This window comes from Ciconia boyciana, chromosome 7, assembly GCF_034638445.1.
Source record: "Ciconia boyciana chromosome 7, ASM3463844v1, whole genome shotgun sequence".
NCBI classification, from domain to species: domain Eukaryota; kingdom Metazoa; phylum Chordata; class Aves; order Ciconiiformes; family Ciconiidae; genus Ciconia; species Ciconia boyciana.
The window spans coordinates 33,713,930-33,735,518 of record NC_132940.1 but is presented as its reverse complement, the minus strand read 5'-3'; the positions used below and the strand labels follow the sequence as shown (position 1 = coordinate 33,735,518).

At 39.0% G+C, this 21,589-nt stretch overlaps 2 protein-coding genes across 3 annotated transcripts in view; both read left to right on the top strand.

Annotated features, from left to right (window-relative positions):
- The window catches only part of NIBAN1 (niban apoptosis regulator 1), a 74,060-nt gene extending 68,796 nt beyond the window's left edge, over window positions 1–5,264 (top strand). For both annotated transcript variants that reach the window (XM_072866523.1, XM_072866522.1), the window contains one exon: window positions 843–5,264. In XM_072866523.1, coding sequence (XP_072722624.1) covers window positions 843–2,563 — 1,721 coding nt within the window. In that variant the 3' untranslated portion in view covers window positions 2,564–5,264. The remainder of the gene's footprint in view (window positions 1–842) is intronic.
- Window positions 5,265–5,741: 477 nt separating this feature from the next.
- The window catches only part of EDEM3 (ER degradation enhancing alpha-mannosidase like protein 3), a 31,390-nt gene continuing 15,542 nt past the window's right edge, over window positions 5,742–21,589 (top strand). Inside the window, exons 1-9 of the mRNA XM_072866905.1 lie at window positions 5,742–6,050; window positions 8,289–8,334; window positions 12,772–12,872; window positions 15,612–15,651; window positions 17,120–17,232; window positions 17,953–18,106; window positions 19,236–19,370; window positions 20,524–20,629; window positions 21,249–21,346. Coding sequence (XP_072723006.1) covers window positions 5,884–6,050; window positions 8,289–8,334; window positions 12,772–12,872; window positions 15,612–15,651; window positions 17,120–17,232; window positions 17,953–18,106; window positions 19,236–19,370; window positions 20,524–20,629; window positions 21,249–21,346 — 960 coding nt within the window. The 5' untranslated portion in view covers window positions 5,742–5,883. The remainder of the gene's footprint in view (window positions 6,051–8,288; window positions 8,335–12,771; window positions 12,873–15,611; window positions 15,652–17,119; window positions 17,233–17,952; window positions 18,107–19,235; window positions 19,371–20,523; window positions 20,630–21,248; window positions 21,347–21,589) is intronic.

The following is a 21,589-nucleotide window of genomic DNA, read 5'->3' as shown; positions in this document are numbered from 1 at the left end:
TCCCACTTTCCTGAAGACTGGTGGTCATGATACTCCAGTGTTTGGATTCAGCTCTCTAAAGATGTGTGGCAAGCCCTAAAATCTGAATTATGGGGCAACTTTACTAAACCTGGGAAACTCCAAGTGATAGATTGGAACAAACCTATTTCTAACAAAATGTAATTATACCAACTTCATTTTGTCTTGATTCCCTGGGCCAAGAAGTGAAATTATGCTCTTCTTTGCAAAGACTTGGTGATATCTAATGGCAGTGAAAATGAACTTCCCCCAATGAAATCTACTGCTGGATGCAGTTTCCAGTACATCACTGATGCCAGTGCAATGTTCCCTGCAAATCTCTCTGTTTTTGTGTCAGAAAATGAAACTACTCTTGATGGCATATATAGATATATAAAATACTTGTATTTCTCTGGATCTGTCTGTCTGTCTATACCCTAGATAAAAGACAAGCTTCTGTATTGCACAGTAAGTTTTAATAGCGCTTCTTTGGCACTCCTGTTCAAAAATATCAGTATAATAATTAATGTAACAAGCACACTTTTATTCATATATTCAGTGTAAATAGTTCTGCGTTGAAACATTACCTTTGTGCATTGCGGGTCCTCTGGTAGTTTTCTATTACATCAATGCTTAGGTCAATATTGAAGTTCCATTATTTAGAACAGATCAAATCCTCCCCCACCCCAAAGCAATGTAAACTAAAAAAGCAAGTTGAAAATTAAAATTACTGTTGTCTGTAATACCAAAATGTATGACATTAGAAACTCGGGAAAACAGTGTACCTTTTTCAAGGTACCTCTGTCAGTCTCTCCAAAACAGTTTAATCTTTCTATTTTATTTAGTGATAAAAGAAGCTGCCATTATGAAGAAGCACAACCTCTTTGAAGATAACTTGAATTTGCCCTGTGAAAGTGTGTCCAGCTTAACAGACCTGAAGACCCCTTCAGGATCAGCACAAACCACTCCTGCGAAGAAGCCTTCCACCGCCCAAGCCGAGGTGTCAGACACTGAAACTCAAAGTGACGAAACGCTCATTGTGACGGAAAAAATTTCTTGGGAGAAGGATGCTGATGATAGAAAGTCATCAGACAAAGAGGCAGTTACTTCTGTTAATACGGCTGCTGATCAGGCAAGCAAAAGTGAAGAAGTGGTCATTACAGACATCGGTGAAATACAGGAGTCCCTTCCAGCTACCTTTACAAAACAAGAAGTTTCAGAGGAAAAAATCGTTTTGGAGAATGAAGACATGGTGAAAGCAAAGTGTGTAGTGAACACTGAGAATGAGCTTAAGACACAACAAGAAGCTGTAGAGGAAGAAGTAGCTCCTGGGACTGAAACTGCAGTGAAAGATTTTGGAGCCAGTGCTAAAAAAGAACTTAAGATACATGAAGGAGCAGCAGAGGAAAAGGTGACTTCTGAGAGTCAAATGACAACGCATGCTGCTTTTGTCGGTGGCACTGAAAAAGAAAGCAAAGCACAGGAAGAAGTTGCTGAGATAAAGCTGACTTCCCCACATGATAATATATCAGAAACAGAGATTTTAGGGAATGCAGAAAGGAAAATCAAGGTAGAAAAAGAATTATCTCAGAGTGAAAATGCAGTAGGAACAGGGTTTGAGGAGGATAGTAAAAAAGAAAGCAATGACCAAGGAGCGAGTACTGAGACAAGGGTTATTTCCCAGGATGAAAACAAAGGGAAAGGAGGGTTTGGGGATAATCCTGAAAAAGAAAGCAAGTTAGAAGAAAAGAGTTGTAAATCCCCTGATGATGTGAATGAGATAAGGAGTTTGCTGATGGTAACAGTTGAGATACCAGCAGATACTCCAGCTGAGAACATAAAGGAGATTTGTGAAGGTGAGATATTAAAGTTGCAGGAGCACAATAAAGCGAACGACGAGTTGAGCAAAATGGCTGCAGCAGAAATTCAAGTGAGCCAGATGATGATGAATAAAGATGCAGCAGAATGCACGGAGTTCAAGGAGGACCAACCATCTTCATCTAGTTTGGGGACAGATGGTACGAATTTAGAGAATGTGTCTGAGGGGGCCTGCAGTATGGCACAAGCAGAATGGCTGGTGGAAAGCTCAGATACACCTCAGGAGGCAGAAGCAGAGGTGGATATCAAGCAAAGCCTTTGGTACACAGGTGTGGGAAGCTGCCAAAGTGATAGACTGCAACCAGAGGAGTACACTGAAAATGTGTCTGAAGGCAAAATATTAGATGGGGAGGAAGAAGGAGCAGGGAATAGCCATGTTGTCCTGGTGGAGGTAGGGACTGAGAGCTTTCTTCATAATCCTGCTGAAAATGCAGACACAATGCAAGTGCCCATTTTGGATACAGAAAACCCAAGAACAGGACTGCTAGACGTGCCAGTTTCTTTGGTGCTGGAGCAGGGTGAAGTTAGCACTGTAGAGGTCACAGGAGATACAGAGGCTGGTGAGGGTGAAGGGAAGCCAGAAGATGAATCATCTTCACACACGGAAATAAAAAGCATGGAAGTAAAAGATATTTTCACAGAAGAAAACAGAGAAGGTAGTTATGCACAGCAAAACTCTGAAGAGTAAGAAGTATTTTTCAGCCCAGCCCTGCAGGATTTATTTACTCCAGTAGTCCCTGTTTAGTTGTGAATACTTACTTGGGTCAGGGCTATAGGAAATGGGCTTTGTTGTGGTATTACCAGCTCTTGCAGTTTTAGCACGGATCCTGAGTGATGGGTGATAGGTTTCTTTTTGGTTAAAGCCCTCACTGTTCAAAACCAGGTTACTGTTGGGGAACCTCATCGTTCACTTAAAATTTGCTACATTTTATGGTTATAGAAAAAGTCTGAAAATGTGACCACTGAATGCTCAAAAGCAACTCACTCCCAACTATAAAGTAATTTTAACAACTTAACTGTTCTTAGGTGTTTTAGCAGGGGAGTAGCTCATGATTTTTAAATGCATGGATTTGACAAGTACTGCTATGATTCTTAAGTGGTTGGTACATACATTGCTATTCGAGGATGCTTTTAGTATTTGCATGCAGTATACAGGAAATAAATAAAACTTTTAGTAGTTAAACAGAACCAAATAGTTAATTTAGTAGGTTGCTCAAAAGCCACACTCTATGCAAACTCTGCAAACTGATTACTTAATTATTTTACAGTTTTGATGGATATTAAAGACAAGCAAATGTTCTGATTTTTTTTTTTTCTCTTATTGCTGTATTTAAAATGGGGAAAATATGGGAGCAGGTTTCTCAGTCCCACTCTGCACTTCTGGGTTATATAGCCTTCCAGAGCACTTTATGGCTATTTTTTTTTTATTTTATTTTATGGAAGGGAAAGATGAGAATGTTTACAATAACTACAACCGTCAGGCAGCATCTTTCTGTTTTACTTCCCACCATAAAATATATTCACTTATGGCTATCTAATACAGAATATTAAAAGTCCTGCCATTCCCATTCTTACTAACTTAAGTTAGTTACCCAGTTCTGTAGGCCTTTTTAGGTGCATAAACTATATAATAAATTGCAATCATTGTGAAATATCGTAATCATTGCATATAATTTCTAATACAGACATTAACTGAAACAAAAAGCAGCCAAAGATTGTGCTTAGATTTTGGAGGGCAGAATCACATTGCAAAAGCACTTACTGAAATGAGACCTATTGCTTTCATAGCCAGCATATTATCATCTGTATCAAATCATGATCTATGCACAAAGTTGCTTATATGCATTATTTATGTGCACAGTTTAAAGACACTGCACAGAAAAGCTTGGAAATTAAAAACAGTATTTTGATAAATTGAGCTTTAGAGATCAAGACCTCAGTTTAGAAGTCAGTTTAAGGCACCTTAAAAATTTGGCCTGGTGTTTCAGACTGTTTCTGAATAAATATAATACAGTACAGGACAGCAAAGTTTAATGATAAATACAGTAAGGACTTCAGGGTTTACGCCCATGAAGACATGGGAAGAAATAACAAAGTCCCGAGAGCGTAATACTTGTTGGCATTTAACTTCAACAAACTGTGCAAAGTCTATTATTTAATGCTATCAAAATATGCTATAATACTAACAGAGAATTGACACTAGAGGAACAGGCAGATATTACTGCATAAGTAAGGAACATTGTTGAGTAACTAGACCAACTGCAATATCACTATTGTAAAATAAATGCAACTCCTGTTTATTCCAGAAGCCATACTGCGGTATACAAACATTAAGGTCACAGAAGTTTTCCTTGCAAAAGTACTTTGACTCGTTTCCTCCTTACATTTCATGCAAAAATACTAATTTGTAAACACAGAAACCACTGTCAGCCAGTTTTTTTACAAATCATTAGTTATTTCACTGTCAGCTACTTTTTTTGTTTTACAAATCATTAGTTATTTCTAATTGGTACTGAACATTAAGTGACTTCAAATTTATAACGTGTGCTTTACAGTTAAGCAGCAGCAGTCTCTTTTAGCCATGCTAAAATTAGGGGACATGACATTTTTAATACGCTGGTTTGTATGAAAGAGGACTAGCAGGACAGCGATGGTTACTGTCTGTGAAAAAGGCTGCAGTCTCCTACAAAAGCTGCTTATGGCTGATATGAATTAGATACCATCATAGTCATTTTTGAGTTATTTCTATGGCAGGCTTGAGTCTGGGTAGTATTTTCCTGTAATATTAAAGAATTGAGTTGTTGAATACAGATGCTCGGCATATTTGTTTTTCATAAGTAGGATGGGAAAGAACGGGGCGGATTTAGCCTGAACATCGCCTCGTTCTGCAATTTAAATTGAAGTTCCTCATGGCTAGGGGACTGATTTTTTGCCTTTGTGGACGTTTTCTGTATATTCAGATGTTTGCAAATGGATAGAGAGTAGCATTTTTCTTGTCTTTAATCAGACTTGGGTAGAGGTGACAGCAATTTAGAGGTCATCAATCTGCAAGGTTATGTTGGACCACTGATCAAAAATAATAATAATCCACTGACTCAGTAATTTTTGTTGCTTTCTTGGAATTTCCTTACACTTACTTTCCTACACTTAAAAAATTAATTATTTCTCTTGTAAACTAGGAACAATAATAAATCACCTTTCACCACCTGGAGGGTTGAGGGTTAGGAGCGCCACGGTGCCTTGATGGGAGCAGGCTGGGGGATGTTACCGCTATTTTATTTTACGGGGTTGCCAGTTTTAAAGGACAGGATATGAAACACATTGTATCTCGCTGATAACTTTGTAAAAACGCTTGTCAAGGAAAATAAAAGAAGCTCTTCCCTTCCATCGTTGGCTTTGTGTGTGTGTGATAATTTAATTTGGGGGGGTTGTAGTAAAAAAACGCACTTCAGGCGGCTGCTGGGGGGAGAGTGAAGGAGACACCGGCCTTGCGCTACCGCTGGCCGCGGGCTGCCTTTCTGCCGGCCGGAGCCGTACCCCCGACAGCGGCTGGCCGTTGCCCCTCTCCTCAGGGAGCGCGAACTACAGATCCCGGCGGGCACTCGCCCGCCCCCCCCCACAGAGCCTGGGCTACGTGCGCTGGTGCATGCCGGGAGTTGTAGTGCGGCGCTCGCGCGCCTGCGCGCCGCTCTCCCCCCCCGCCTCTCCTTTTGTCCACGTCGCCCTCTCGCCCGGCGTGCCGCCGTCGTCGTCACGAGGCCCACGCGCCCTCCTGCCTCGCGGCGCTCCTGTCCCGTTCCTATTGGCCCGGCGGGGCGGTGCGTGCGGGGGGACCCGGAAGTGGCGGACCGAGGCGGTTTCCTTGGCTACGCCACAGGAAAGCGGAGGGCTGGTCCCTTCCGCCTGCGCGTCGGCGCTGGGAGCCGCGGCCGCCGCGCCGCGAGGGGCGGGCAGCGGGCGGGATGGGCCGGAGCCGGGCCTAGCGGCAGCGGGCAGGCGGCCGCGGCCATGAGCGGAGCTGCAGGCTGCCAGGGGGGCGGCGGCGGCGGCGACCGGGGGCCCCGCTGGAGGAGGCCGTGGAAGCTCCTGGCCCTTGGCCTGCTCTCCGCCTCCTCCGTGCTGGCGGCCGCCCCGGGCGCTGGGGCCATGAGCAAGGAGGAGAAGCGCCGGTTGGGGTGAGCGCTACCGCGGCGGGCCGGGCAGGGAGTGGAGGGGAAACGACGGCCGGCACCGGGTCGCCCTCGGGGCCGGCGGGGTCCGGGCCGAGCCCACCGTCCGCGGTGGCTTTGCGGTGCACCGGCGTCCCCTTGCCGCTTACCGGGCCCTCTGCGTGCTCGGGCAGGGGGATCTGCGCTACCCCCGGGGGTTGGGTTGGGCTTGACGGGTGCGGGTGTGCCCCTCGCCCGGCAGAGCTCCGGGGACGTCTCTCCTGTCCCTCCCTTTCCCCCCTCGAAGACTACGAGATGCGTGGTATCGGTCTCCCATCAGTGTTTGAGGTGTGTATGCCGTAGCCGGGCTGGTATTTTGGGTCTGGTCGCCACGGCTATTTGGGGCAGACAGCCCCTCATCGCCTCTGCTGCGTGTGGGGTCAAACCCTTCTGCCATATGCTTGGGAGCTCCAGTCTTGAAGACTGCAGTCAGTGATTGCATGTAATTATGGGTAAAAGTGATCAAAGGTAAATCTAAATCCATAGTCAGTTGGTCTAATTATGGCTATGCCTCTGGAGCATATGAACGTTTGGGAATCATAAAAAGAGTAAATGTTTACATGTGTTTTTGCCTAGTTCCTGTATATAAGGTAAACTACTTTGGTCCCCATGCATGTAAATGTAGGAAGCGGATTCTCTTTTAGTATAGTTTTTAGTTGAAGGATGAAGATTACAGCATAGGTGGCAATGTATTGCACTGCATGGAGTAGGATTTTTTTAGACAAATAGGTAATCAAGCATATCATGATCTTAGTATATTACTGAGGCAGTTTTATCATCATCCTCTTCCCATCTACTGGTCAGTTGCACAGAATAATGATGCAGAAACACTCTGAATACTCTCATGGTTATTAATCGTTAGATATAAGTTGATATTTAACTCTGATGCTTACAGTTATTGGGGTTTTCCATCTTGGGTTCTCAGGGTGCATTCTGTGTATAATGTTTTGTATGTTTTTTTCACGTGACTACATAAGGAGTTTAAATTTCATTCACCAATTGGTTTTAAAATTTTTCATTCATAACTTGCACTCACTGTATCATCTGATGCCCCAGGCATATGCAAGTAATGTCTTGCCACAGTTTGAATTTGGGGGCACCAAGCCAGGTCATTTCTGAGTAACAGCAGGTAACCTGTGTTTTTATTTAATGACAAGATCATGTCAGTCGCAGAAATTCTTTCAGAAAATGCCCTGTAAATGTAAGTTGCATGTAGAGAAAGAAAAGTTTTAAGAAGTTTTTTGTATGCTACATTACTGAACAGCATTGTATGCTTAGTTCATCTGGACATGGCACTTGTGTGCCCAAACCCTGGGGTTTTGTCTGCTGCAACGGATCCCAGAACTGCAGACTGGATGTAGTCTGTGAAGTACCTGAAAAAAGCATCATACTCTGCTCTTTTGATGACTTAAGGCATTTGATGAGTTAAAACTACTTCTTAAATTTCCAAGTCATTGAACTAAATCAGATGTTTACAATATAATTGTGGTGTTCTTGTCTCTTTTATGTTCAGTCTTATCAGCAGAGATTGTGAATTATATTGATGGTAGCTTAGAAATTAGCATGCTCTTTTGCCTTGCAGGGCTTCTCAGTAAAATAGTTAGGAATGACTGGAAGTAGTACTGTCTCTCAAAAAAAGCCACTGCTTTTTATGTAGTAGGATTTCTCACCTTGACTGCTTTTTAGACATGTAAAATAAATGTATCTGTAAGGGTTTTCTTTAGTATTTGCTTGACAAGACTTCTAATGCAAGGAAGAGGTGTACCTCGTAACTTCTGGTCCTTTTCTGAATCACAGATGGGAATCTATGCTGTGTCAGTTCCTTTTAGTATTGGTGATTACAAGCAGAACATAATTCTATTTGCCGTTTTTTGCTGAGCATGGAATGTGTCCCATCTCTAGCTTTAGTGTGTTGGTGACATCTACAGCTATTTAAGGGGAAGCACAGGAGGTTGAAAGAGATCCCCAAATACCTAATTTCACGTTAGGTGAAGAAATAGTTTTTCCTTTCTGCAGTGAACAAAAGTAGCCAAATTAGGAAAAAAATATTATGCTATATTTCATATACTTGAGTAGAGTACATTAGCAGAGGACCTGTTACTGATATTCAGATATTAAAGTGTAATATGTCTTTCTGTGCTAAGTTGGTGTGTTAAAGGCCATTGTGAGGCTGACCACTAATGCTTTTTCTTTTTTCTTTTCTAGAAACCAAGTGCTTGAAATGTTTGATCATGCATATAGCAATTATATGGTAAGTAAAATACTTGTTTGTTTAATTTTTTCACAGTTGTTATTGCTGACCTGGGAGAGAAAGCAACTTACAGTACATGACATTCTGGAGAAATAGCAGGGAGGTAGGGATGAAAACAAAGCTAAAATAAGTAAGAGCACCTGTATAGCCTTTAAAAAGAAATGGACAAATGTTACTTTCAGGAAGAGCAATGTCAAGCGGGTTATGATGGCTTTCAGAATGGTAGCTAGGAATTGCTAGCATTAACCCTGTTAATCTGTGCCTGATCTTTCTCAAACCGGTTTATCTCGCATCAAGCTATGAACAGTTTTCATCTTTGCTAAAGTATCTGGGTTGAAATTCCAGACTCCTAAAAATACTAGGAAAAGGAAGCTCAAGAAGAGCTGTCTGTAGTCATCAGATTCTGGAGAATACAAATTGATCTTACTTATTTTGTAGGTAAAAATTATGTACAATATTTCTTCTGTGGTAAGATAAACATATCTTACCACAAACAGATGCAGTTTGGTAGCTCTTTTACAAATAAACACTGTTTGTAGAACAAAAAGAGGATCTGGTGTCATATCTATGCATTATAGCCTCTTCTGAGTATGTGACTGTCATATGACAGTGAGCCACGCTTGCTATGGTTTCTTTTAATATGACTTGTGATTTTCTGTACAGGTGTCTTCATGTTCTGGGTATGTGAACCATTCTGCACTCTAATCAACCTTGAAATATGTTAGCTTAGTTTAGATAATGTTTAAGAATAAAGAATTACTTAGAGTGGACTGACTTTTCTCAAGTAATAATTGCTTTCAAATATCCTGTAAGGAATACACTTCTGAGGAGAAACTGTAAATGTGAATAAGATAAATATAAAAGATGCATTCTTACTGAGTTTACGTTAACAATCTTTTTGTACATTCTTTGTGGCTGTTGCAAAAAACCCTCTCTTTTAAGTTGCAGCAGTTCCTGCAGGACAAACCGCTGTCTCTTGACAGTATCTTGCCACATATCCCAGTTTCTGTATTATGGTTTAACGCTTTAATATGTAATAGAAGCTTAAAAGCTTGTGAGTTACAAGTTTATACAGTACATAAGAGTTATAGAAATAACGGATAGAAAGCTAAGCAAGAGTATTTTCAAAGTGGGTGTAGTGTTTCTTTTTAACATTACCTCTTGCTTTTGACACCTTAGCAATTTAAAAACATCAGGCTTTTTGGTGATAATTTGCAACTAGTTACCTGGGACCTGGTTCCATGAAAAACACTTGGGCTTGGGTTTCCCATGGCATTCTGAAGTAAAAACTGTTACGTATTTGGCAAAATTGGATAAAATGTTATATGCCGGTAGAAAGGATCTGCGCTCCTACTGTTCATTGTGTGATAAATCGGAAACTGGTAGGAGTCTTGCTAGAAAACTCTGGACGAAAGAGAATAATTACTTCAGCTATCCTGGAAACTTTGAAGCCAAAAGGATATTTACATGCCATGTATGCTGGAGCACTAAACAAACAGAGAAATATGACTTGTTTGTTTAAAGCTGAAGAAAAGATTAGGGTATCAGACTTGATTCTGACAGCAAGAGAATTAAGTATTTTTGCAGCTGTTTTTGAAACAGCCAGCTGAAAAGTTTTGATTTTCTGTTTCTATTAATAGGTGTTTTAGACTTGCGTATTTAGAAGACTGAAAATTCATCTTTGCATGCAAGGGGGAAACTCCCTTGTCTTTTTTTCAGTTGTTAGCAGCTTTTTACTCAAAGCTCCTGTTGTGTTTTTTCAGTCCTTCAACAATATTTGTAATAATCAGGATTTTTTTCTTCTTGACTGTCAGAAAGATGTGAAACTGTCAGTAACTTGAGGCCAGTAGGTATTTCTTGGTTTACAGCACTAGTAGCAAAGCATCTTTTTTCATTATTCAAGTACTGTGCTGCCCTGAATTTACAGTCCTGACATTAGGCAATATGGTCATCTGTTCAGTTAGAATGTGTAGAAATTCCAGAGTATCTTTTGAGCTCCATTTGTATAATGTTTTCCAGATGTATGTTTATTGTAACATTTGTGCCATGTTTTATATTTAATGGCTCTTGCTACCTTCCTTTGAGGTTACTTGAAAGGGGAGAAGTTACAAGTTGGGAAATCACTTGACCCGGTAGTCTTTCCTGCTTTAGACATAGAATAAGTGAACTTGTATTTTTCAAAATGTTTCTAATTCCTTATGATTTTGTAAGACTGAAAGTCCATTTTTCCCAGAATTTTTATCACCTTTTTTCTCCATGATTTAAGCCAGGGATCTTAGTTTTGATGTTGCTTTTGTGGTGTACTACTTTAATCTGTTTTTCTGAATACTTTGCCCAGATATTCAGAAACATCTGAGCTGTATTAAAATGATCTAGATTCTGGCTTTTGTAGTTGAACTTGAGGAGAACAAAGAGTCGTGCAAAGACCAAAATACTTGGGAGGGTGGTAGACAGGGAAACAAACCATCAGTTTCAAAAGAAGTTGCTGTAAGAGCTGTTTATTTATAGAAGAATGTTCCTTCTTTTCCCCTCTTTCACGTTTGAATATAGATTGGTTTTTGTACCATATATTTGGAGAGACTTTGAATGTATTTACTTGCAGTTTCAGCGCAGTAATTGAACTCTTTCATCCTGCCACATGTTAGTTCTCCACTAAAAGCAGAATTGGAGAGCACAGTACAGCAGCCAGTTTCCTGATGAAATCAAAAGAGAGAAGCTCCATCCCAAATCACTTGTACTGGGCTTCTAATGGAGAGGCAATTTCATACATGTTTGTTGAAATTAGATATATTTAAAATTCATCTTTCTTAATGTCAGTGGCCACTGAAAATTTTTCAGTAAACCTCTCCTATTGCACAATGATGAATTTCAAATTTGTGTCTATTTCATGTGATATCCCATTTTGGTGGTAGTTTAAACCTACAAAACTTGCACTGACTCAAGAGGGAATAGGAACAGGCATTTTATTCAGTGTGCTTGACTTAGGCAATCATGTCACTCCTGTTATTTCTGCTGGACTGATGAGAAATAATATTACAATATAGCTTGCTTCGCAGAGTGCTTTTTCTAGAAATATGGAAAGTAACTGTTGCTTTTCCAAAATAAAAAATCTAGCAATGTCTCTCTCTCTCTCTCAAAAAATATATTTGTTATATTTGTAAAAGGCTCAATCTTGGTAAGCTTTTTTTGTGAATGTTATCTTCTGTTATGCCTTGTGTAGTGATTTACCAGTTTATTATTTTACCTTCTGAGTTCTCTTACCTGTCACTGATTGTGACCTTGAGTCACTTATGTTCATTTGGAAATGTTTCAAAGTGACTTTAAAGTCTAATTCCCACTATTTTCTCCATTAAATATCAGCCACTTGATAATGGCTGCATTAGTTTTAGGTTTTAAACTCATCTTTGAGATGATAACTTCTACCTAAGAAACATTACAGGAAGCATCATATGCACTTTGGTGCAGAAAGCATACAATTAACTATTCAAGTTAATTGGTGGGGGGGTTTTTTTGGATGTGCTATTAGTTGTTCCAGAATTCTCTGGGAGGTTAGAGAGAGAGAGAGAGAGAAAAGGAGAAAGAGGTCTTGTTGCTCGGTTCACAATTTAATCATTTCCAGCCACCCAGCTGGAAAGCAGCTTTGCAGAAAAGGACCTGGGGGTCCTGGTGGACACCAAGTTGACCACGAGCCAGCAGTGTGCCCTTGCAGCAAAGGCAGCTAATAGTATCCTGGCCTGCATTAGGCAAAACATTGCCAGCAGGTCAAGGGAGGTGATTCTTCCTTTCTACTCAGCACTGGTGAGGCCACACCTCGAGTACAGTACAACTGTGTCCAGTTCTGGCCTCCCCAGTACAAGAGAGACATGGACATACTGGACAGAGTCCATCAAAGGGCCACAAAGATTATGAAGAGACTGGAGCATCTTTCCTATGTGGAAAGCCTGAGTGAGCAGGGCTGTTCAGCCTGGAGAAGAGAAGGGTCAGCGGGATCTTATCAATGTAGATAAATACCTGAAGGAAAGCTGTAAAGATGACAGAGCCAGGCTCTTTTCAGTGGTGCCCAGTGACAGGACCAGAGGCAACGGGCACAAACTGAAACATGGGAGGTTCCCTCTGAACATCAGGGAACACTTTTTTACTTTGAAGGTGACTGAGCACTGGCATAGGTTGCCCAGAGTGGTTGTGGAGTCTCCTTCCTTGGAGATACTCAAAAGTTGTCTGGACACGGTACAGGGGAACTGTGTCTGGGTGGCCCTGCTGAGTAGAGGACTCGGGAAGGGACCTCTAGAGGTCATCTTGTCCACCTCAAAGATTCTGTGGTTCTGATGCAGTTCTTCTGAAGTGCAGCATAACTGGGCTTCCTTTTAACGGGCTCTGAGGATTTGCTGAAATGGCTGTAACAGTTATAACTTATTCCCTTGTTTTGTTTCCCTACAGGAGCATGCATATCCAGCTGATGAACTCATGCCTTTAACTTGTCGTGGACGAGTACGGGGTCAGGAACCAAGTCGAGGGGATGTGGATGATGCCTTGGGAAAGTTAGTGTTTGAAATAGTTACTGTCTCATGTAAACATCTAGGAATCTAAGTACAAATTGCCGCCCATAAAACTTGTTTCTTCAGTTGACATGGCCACAAACTTAAATTTGTTGAAAAAGATTCTATAGGTGCAGACAAATCCATAATTTGTCTCAAGTTCTCTTATGGGGGTTGGAGGGAAGCTATTGGAAAGAAAGCTGTAATTGTGAACTTCTTGCAAGTTAGGCAGACTTACTTTTATTATTTCCTTCCATGATGCTAACTGATACGAAATTGTACCTTAATCAGAAGAAGAGAGTTGACCAGTGAATGAGGTCCAAAGATACAGTTTTTTAATCATTCTCCAAGTATTTTCCATAGGAAAATGTCCAAATGTGAGCTGACATTTATGGTATTAGTAAATTTGACTGCTAAATAGGGGTTATAAGGGTTAATTATCAGCTGCACAGAGTAAACTGTTATCCATTATGCTGGCCTTAAGAGATACTTAAAATGCCTTTTTTTTTCACTCTCTGAAAACATAATTAGTCAAATGATTATCATGTGTGTGTGGTAGCCTGAGGCCTTTGCCAAAGTATAGAATGTTATTTCAGACATGGAAATTCTTCACGTTTTTCCTTTTAAGATAACTTATAATACAAAGTACTGATCCTTTGGCCGACAAAATGTAAATTTAAGGACTGTTTTTCTCCATATTAAATTGAACGGTCAAAGACAAAGCTGAATTACTCTAAATGTGTTTGTAATTGATTTTTTTCACAAAGAATGTTGTCTGTATGTGTGCTGTTTATAGAGCAAATACTTAATAACAAATAGCAGATGCTTTTTTTTATTGGTATCACTGCTTAGTGTCCCTAAGCAGAATAGTGTTAATCACAGCTGAAGTCCTTGTCTTAAATACTACTTCTAACTCACTCTGTGATATTGAGCATGTCATTTTGGTTATTTTTTGTTATTTACAAAAGTTCCTTAGTCTAGAGATTCCTATATAAGCCTGCTGCCTTGGAGGTATTGAGAGAGAAGACTGAGAAAGAAGTGTCAAGAAAATGTACTTTTAATCCTGGTCATGCATTCTTTTTAATGACCTTTTTTTACATAGTAACATACTATCATTTGAGTAAAAATACCTTTCAGCCCCTTAGATGCATTGAATAGTGTAAGTATTTATTTATTATTTTTTCTGTATACATGCTTTTTTTCCCTGTTCCTAATAATCAGCTATATTATTATTTATCAGATTTCTTATAGTGCACGCAAATAGTTTCTGATAGCTTTTCTTGCTAGTTGGCTCATCAGTCACGTTCTATACAAGCCTTTGCAATCACAAAATGACAGGGTGAGACAGCTAGGTCAATTCTGTTTCCCTGGAGGGCCAGGGAGTGTACTTGTACACCAGCCTCCTCTATAGCTGTGCAATGCATAATCTCCTCCCCCTTTTGTATGGAAAAAGTTGTGTATTTGTTATGCAGTTGTGCATAGCCACTAGTTAATCTCTTTCTCTTGTAGAATGACATCCACAGAATGCCCTTATCTTTTACAAATTAAAGAAAATTATAATATATGACCACTTAATTTAGAATTTTAATTACACTCCATGCATAGTCACATGTTGCCTTACAGGGTCTCAAACATTGGGCACTTGCTTAAATTCTTGACGCTTGTTCTTCAATAGGCAGTTGTAACTGTTTCCAAAGTTTTCAGTTTTAATACCATCATATTCTGTAACTTCTATTCGATGCATGGTGTGTGTTTCTTAACATAAGAGCAATTTTATCGGTGTAGGCTAAAGATCCACTGAGCTTGGTATGCACTAGAACAGGCCTAGAGAAGAATATATGAACAGGACAAGCCTTATTGTGCTATTCCTGTTTCAAACAGTATGGATCTGACTTAATGTTCTCTTTTTATGGAATAACTAGTTCTTTATTTTAAGCCTGTCACTTGCTAGTGCTGGATGGCACCAGGTGAAACTTGCTGGGAGAAACAGCGAACAGCAGATTCTCATTCACTTTCTTCATGCCATGTGCAATTTTAAAATCTTCGTATAGTGTCAACACTTTTGCTTTTGCAAGAGCACTAGTCTGTTCACTTGTTCCTTGTACAGAACCTGCTACATGCCTTCAGCCCTCCCCTTACTGCCCTTTATTATACCTTTTCCTGTTCCATTGTATCCCACATAAGTTTCATAACAAAATAACTGCGTTTTCTTTAGTCTTTCACCACTAATTTTAACACTGAGTTTTATTGCAACAAATTGCAGCTTTTTCTGAAGTAGGTGATTGGAACAGTTTCTGGTAGGAGAGGTTTAGCTTGGAATGATTTTTGATCTTCCTAAATGTTTTTATTATTAAGCTTAGGTCAACATTCTTCATTTTTTGAAAAAGAAAGAAAAAAAGAGGTTGGAAAAAGACTTTGAACCATTCTACTGGGTTTCTTAGTAGATTTGATTGGAGATTAAATAAAAATTTAATTTCCTTACAAGAAGTTTGAAAGCTTTGCAGTAAATAAAGGTATCTTTATAATCATAGCTTGCTTCAGTCAGCTCCTATTCTGGTTGCTAAGAAAGGGAAGAAACTTAGTAGGGTGTTTTGATATTAAACATACTGTGTACAACTAACTTTTAGCAGCTAGTGTTCTGTGAGAATTTAGTTTCTTCCACGGTATTGGTTACTATTAAAAATTATTTCATTTCTACACATACAGGCCTATAGTAAATCTGTTTTAAATTTTGTTTCACAGATTTTCACTGACCTTGATTGATACCTTGGACACTCTTGTGGTAAGTTTAATCTATTGATAAACTTTGATAAAACAAAAAGATTGTCTTTTGATGCTCAGACTTATTTTTAGATTTCTATTTTGTTAAATTATACATTAAAAAATACTATTTTTTCTTCAACTTTGATCTCTGGCTATCTGAAGTGGCTATTGCTTGTAAGAGTTTCAAGTGGTGCGATGGTGGTGTTTGGAGTTTGTTGCAAAAAGAAAAGTAGAACAGTTCATTCACATTTCATTGATGCTTTCTTATCTTGTTTTTCTTGGGCTCTAACTTAACAAAAAAGTACGTGAGTGTGCTTCCCATTACAGTCTAAAGCAACATGCTGACTTATAGGTGAATGCCTCTTAATACCTACTGAATTATTTATTTTTTTAAATTGTATGTACACATTTCATGGATTAATTTGTGTGCACTTAAATATATGTTTAAAAAAATGCAACCCTGGACATGTTTGCCAGGAAATGTTGCCAAACTTCTTATGTTCCATCTCTTATTAAAAGATTCCAATCATTAATAAACTACTTTTTGTTAGATTTCAATCCCTTTGACATATTTTGTCATCATAAGATAGAGTTTGGATATCAGGAATTTTTGGCCATTCACATCTACAGGTAAATCTAAAAAGTTTTGAAAATCCTTACTGCACTGATTTGGTATGTGAATCATATAATGCTCTGTCTCTGACAGCGCATGATGTGCTTTTATTATGATTTTGTGATTTTATGATGTGCTGTGTGATGACCCTTAGCTCTTTTGAATCGGGACCACAAACATGGAAAATGTGGAATCTGGAACTCCCAGTCTCTACCAGACACTCAAATGGATTATTGTGGTTTATTTATTGTTTTCTTGTCTTGGATCAGGATTAACACTTGTGGAATTTAAAGGCACTTACAATAACGAATTGCATAAATCACAAGGATTCTTAAAGATAGATTGAACTAAAAGTCAGTGTGAAAGAAAATCTGTAGGAAGCGCCCTAGCTATTCTTCAGGCACAAAGAGAAAACTGTTGGGAGGAGGAAGACTGCTAGGACAATTCACCGAACTTAGGATGTGGCTCCTTAGTCTGTGGATGGGAGGCTTCTGTGAAATTGGAGGCATCAGAGCAGGCCAGTCTTTGCCCACTCTACCAGCACAGCCTGCAGCCCATTGAGTCCTGTTGCATTACATTCATGGCATGGGAGCAGGGGAAGGAACACACAAATAAATCCCTGGGTAATAGTTTAGGTACATTCTCAGTGACTTTATTCTTTGTGTACAGGTTTTATTCTCTTTCGTGTATCTCATGAGAAAAAGAGTAATACTAATGTCCGTTTGCTCTGTATCAGAGTATGCCCCTGCAGAATATCGGTCTAAGGCATATTAAATACTTTCTGTTTTAATTCATTGCACTTGTTCTTCCACACCTGAGTGTGACTGTATTAGCTATGTTGGAACCTAAACACCTGGTTACATTTGTATTCCAGGTGTTAAATAAAACCAAAGAGTTTGAAGAGGCTGTAAAAAAAGTAATAAAGGATGTTAATTTAGATAACGACATAGTTGTATCTGTCTTTGAAACCAACATAAGAGTCCTCGGGTGAGTAACTTTTATGTTTTCAAAACTCTTAAAATTTTGTGTTTTGACTAAATGTCCTTAAGGCATACCTTTCTGTGCTATTTCACCTCATTTAAAACAGTTGTGCTTTTGTCAGTTAGCATAGCTTGACACCTGCCCTAAGAAAGGTTTTAAAATGCTAGGCAGGAATCCATGCAGTAGTACTGAATCAAGTTGGCCCCCATCTAACTGCTGCAGGCATAGCTTTTTTGGATTGAAAAAAATTGTGTATGCTGAGGTAGCAGTGTTTTTTCTTAATGGAAACAGTCTTACAGATTACACTGTTCAATACCTGATTTAACAGATAGAATATTTCAATACCTAGGGTAATAATTATTTCAGGTTGGAAGGGACCTGTGGAGGTCTCTCGTACAACTTGCTGCTCAAAGGAGGATCGGAGCAGGTTAGTTTTAAGCTATTATAGGCAGGTTTAGAGATGTTGGTTGTTATTCTTGACTAGATATAGTTGAATCACTGATTCATCAACTTTAGGACTGAGTCCTGAACAATAAGAATTGCTTCCAAAATATTGACAGCTCACCTTGACTGTAATTGGAGTTGCATCTGCTCAGCATTTCTGAAAATTAGGGCCATGTGAACATAGCACAGTTACTTACATAGTTGTTTAAATCGTAGAAATTGCTGCATTGCTGTTGAGATTAATATACCTATTCAGATGTGGATAACTTTTCTTGCATTTAGAGGTCTCCTAGGTGGGCATTCAGTGGCGATTATGCTGAAAGAAAAAGGTGAATATATGCAGTGGTACAATGGTGAACTTCTGCACATGGCAAAGGAACTAGGCTACAAGCTTTTACCTGCTTTTAACACCACTAGTGGTCTCCCTTATCCAAGAGTAAGTTCCCTGGTTTCTGCAATTCAGAATTACTTCTGTAAGCAAATTTTTTGTTGTTTTGTTTTTATCTCAGTTTCTAAAATCACTTGTATATTTATTAAGTGTAGAGAAAATCAAAAGCTGATAAATTGCTCATTTGTAATACATGCTACCTAGTATTTTAAAATACGGTTTTAGTCTCTCTGAATTTCTACATTTGCAGCTCTGAAAATTCTAGTATACATTGTTGTGGGTAAATAGTAACTGCAGAAATCTTGTCTAATCACTCTCTACTGATTTCTTGCTCCCTGCTACTATAGGCACCACCAAATAGCTGAGGAGAGTAATTTTTGTTTTGGTACATATCTCTCACTAAGGCACAGAAAGAGCAACTTGCAAGCACTTGCTTGTGAATTTAGCACAAAACTGATTAACCTTCATGGTCTACATCCACATTTTTAAGAGGGCGAAGGTAGCTGTAATCTAAAAATATTCACTTAATGTAAAAACTCTCATCAAATTCAAACAAAGCATGGCACATATATTCGAATACAGAAAACTTTCCCGTGCATATCATCTATTGAGTTTGTGAGATGTGGCTTTGATTGGAAACTTTCCCATAAATTAAAAATTTAGGCTTAGTAAATCAGCATTTTTCTAGTGAAAGTGTCTAATTCAAAATGTTCAGGGTTTGATAATATTCTGCTGAGAGGGCCCTCTCCAGAATGCAGAAAGTCATGTTGTGTCCGCAACAAAAGTGAGTCCATCTAGCAAGGTATTTTCTGGAGTCAGGAGTAGTGAGATATTTACAGAGCTTAATTTCTATGAGCTCTTGTGATGTTCTGAGTTTCTGGTTTGCTGGTAAATAAATTGCTAGAATTAGATTTTCAGGGTGGTAATCTTTTATTCAAATGTCCAGTGAACCAAGGAGGGTTGAGTATTTTGGGTACTTCTGGATAATTTTATGTACGTGTTTGAGTTGGCAGTATATGGTAAAGCAGAGCAAAACTAGGGGGTGGGGGTGGGTGATTCCCCCCCCCCTTGCCTTTGGAAAAAGCATAGGTTATGTAGTTGCTCTATAGACCTATCATGGGAGTGTAAATTCTTTCAGCTAGTAAAAATAAAGATGATAATCTCTACTTTTCTCTAGGTTAACTTAAAGTTCGGTGTAAGACATCCAGAAGCACGAACAGGAACAGAAACTGATACCTGTACAGCTTGTGCAGGTACCTTGATCCTTGAGTTTGCAGCTTTAAGCCGATTCACAGGAACATCTATATTTGAGGTTTGCTTTCCATGATATCTTATTTTTTTGGATTAGGTATTCATTAGTGTTCTGCTGCGTTTCTGTAACTTTGGAAAAATAATTTTGAGTTTATCAAATGGGTGCATGTCTTAGCTATTCTGCACAAAAAGTTTGTCTGTGTTCAGATTTGTTGTGTTTGTGGGCCTTTTTTCTAAAAGTATTAATTTGACTGTTTAAAAAACACAGGAAGTAATTTTGTTTGAAAGTAGTTACAGTCATACAGAAGTAAACAAGATAAATACACTGAAGACTAGCTAAAGGATAATACTTGCATAGTTTTTGGGTAGAGGGGTCAGGACTAGAAAGAAGAAAAGTGAGATACTTGTTCCTTAAAATGCAGCTTAAAAAAAAGGAAAGAAAAAAATCGTACTCGTATAGTCCCACTGAAGTTGTGCAAGACCTGTCTAAGGGTATATTGTCAGCAGGAAGCTAAATGAAAATGTCTGCGAGTATTTCTTTGATATGATACCAAAAAAAAGCATGCTTTTTTTCAGATTAGAATTTTTTGGAAATCTTTCAGTATGGGCCTAGTATTTAATTTAGTTTCATGGAACTGAGTGGAAGCATAGCTGGGCTTGTGTTGAGTGTTTCGGTAAAACTTGTCCCCCTAAAATCCCATGCATGTGTTTGGCAATTTAGAGCCATTTTTGTTGGGTAGGTTGTTACCTTCATATTACTTTTTGTGTATATAAAGAATGTATTTAACTTGTGTACTGATGAAAAGGCTGCTGTTCCACATTGAGATGTCTGAAAAGACGGAGCGATTTTGATTCTAAGGCTATTATATTTCTTGAAATTTTTTTTAATTAGGTTACGCTATCCTGTCTGTATGCACAATTTTACAGTAGGAAACCCATGCAGAAGGATGTTTGACTTGCCTAAGACCATACAGTGTATAGGCAAATAGTTGTGTAGTCAAGCACCATACTTTCTAATCAGCAACAGAATAACTATATAAAATGTGGACTGAACATCCTACTATTTAAGTGTATGTAATGTAATACTGAGTTTCATAATTGTTAGATATGAAACATCTTATTACTTCATGGCATCTTAATTTCAATAGACAAAAGAATAACAGTATCTGTGTTTTTCTATAATTTCCTGTAATGAGTGTTTTTTGTTGTTGCAGGAATATGCACGGAAAGCGCTTGATTTTATTTGGGAAAAGAGGCAGCGCAGCAGCAATTTAGTGGGCGTTACTATTAATATTCACACTGGAGACTGGGTCCGCAAAGGTGTGTGGTATTCTGACTCGGAATCAGTGACCACAAATGGTTTTGGGCAAGAAAAAAACCTTGATGTGCTTCTCCCCGCCCCCGCTGCCCCCAACACATTTATCTAGACTATTTAAAAATGTTAATAGCTGGGCAAGTGGAGTTATATAATGTCAGTGCTGGAGAAAACTGCTACAATGAAGCCTGGCTTTGCTCTTAAAGGGTGTTTTGGTAGAGAAACTAGTTTTATTCATTGCAAAGAAAGTGTTCTCTGATTCACTTTAATACTGAGACGGGAATGCCTTTGGATAAATTTTCAGAGATTCTACTATAAATACATAGGAAAAATATAAATAGGACTGTGGTTGTATATGGCAGCCAGTAGAAATATTTTCATATGAGAAAAGTGAAACAACTGGCTTCAATGCATGTCTATTCATATTACTGTGGGCGTTGATACTGCAAAACCTTTAGTATACATGTACAGTACTGTGTCTCTACATCCATTGGTGCCTTAATTCTAGTGATAGGAGCCTTTTCCTTTTACTGAAAGAGCCTTTAAAATCAAACTGAAACCATGTGAAAATACCCATATAGCTACTTAAAATAAAACCACCTTTTCATTTTCTGCTGTTTCTAGATAGTGGAGTTGGAGCAGGAATAGATTCATACTATGAATATTTATTAAAAGCCTATGTCTTGCTGGGAGATGACAGTTTCCTGGAAAGATTTAACACAGTAAGTTAACGCCTTGCTCAGGTTTATGCCTTCTGTAAGACAAATTTAAGACTAATTGTATTGTCAGTCAGCTGTTATCCTGGGAAGCCTATGAAGAGATCTTTAGCAGAATTTCTGTGACTTCTGATGTATCTAGTGCCAGCTCTTTTTAATATGATTTTTTGCTAAACCGTCACCTGACCAGCTATTTTAACCCCGTTCAATGAAAATTGGAATCTTCTGGACCTTTTTCCATGTTTCTAG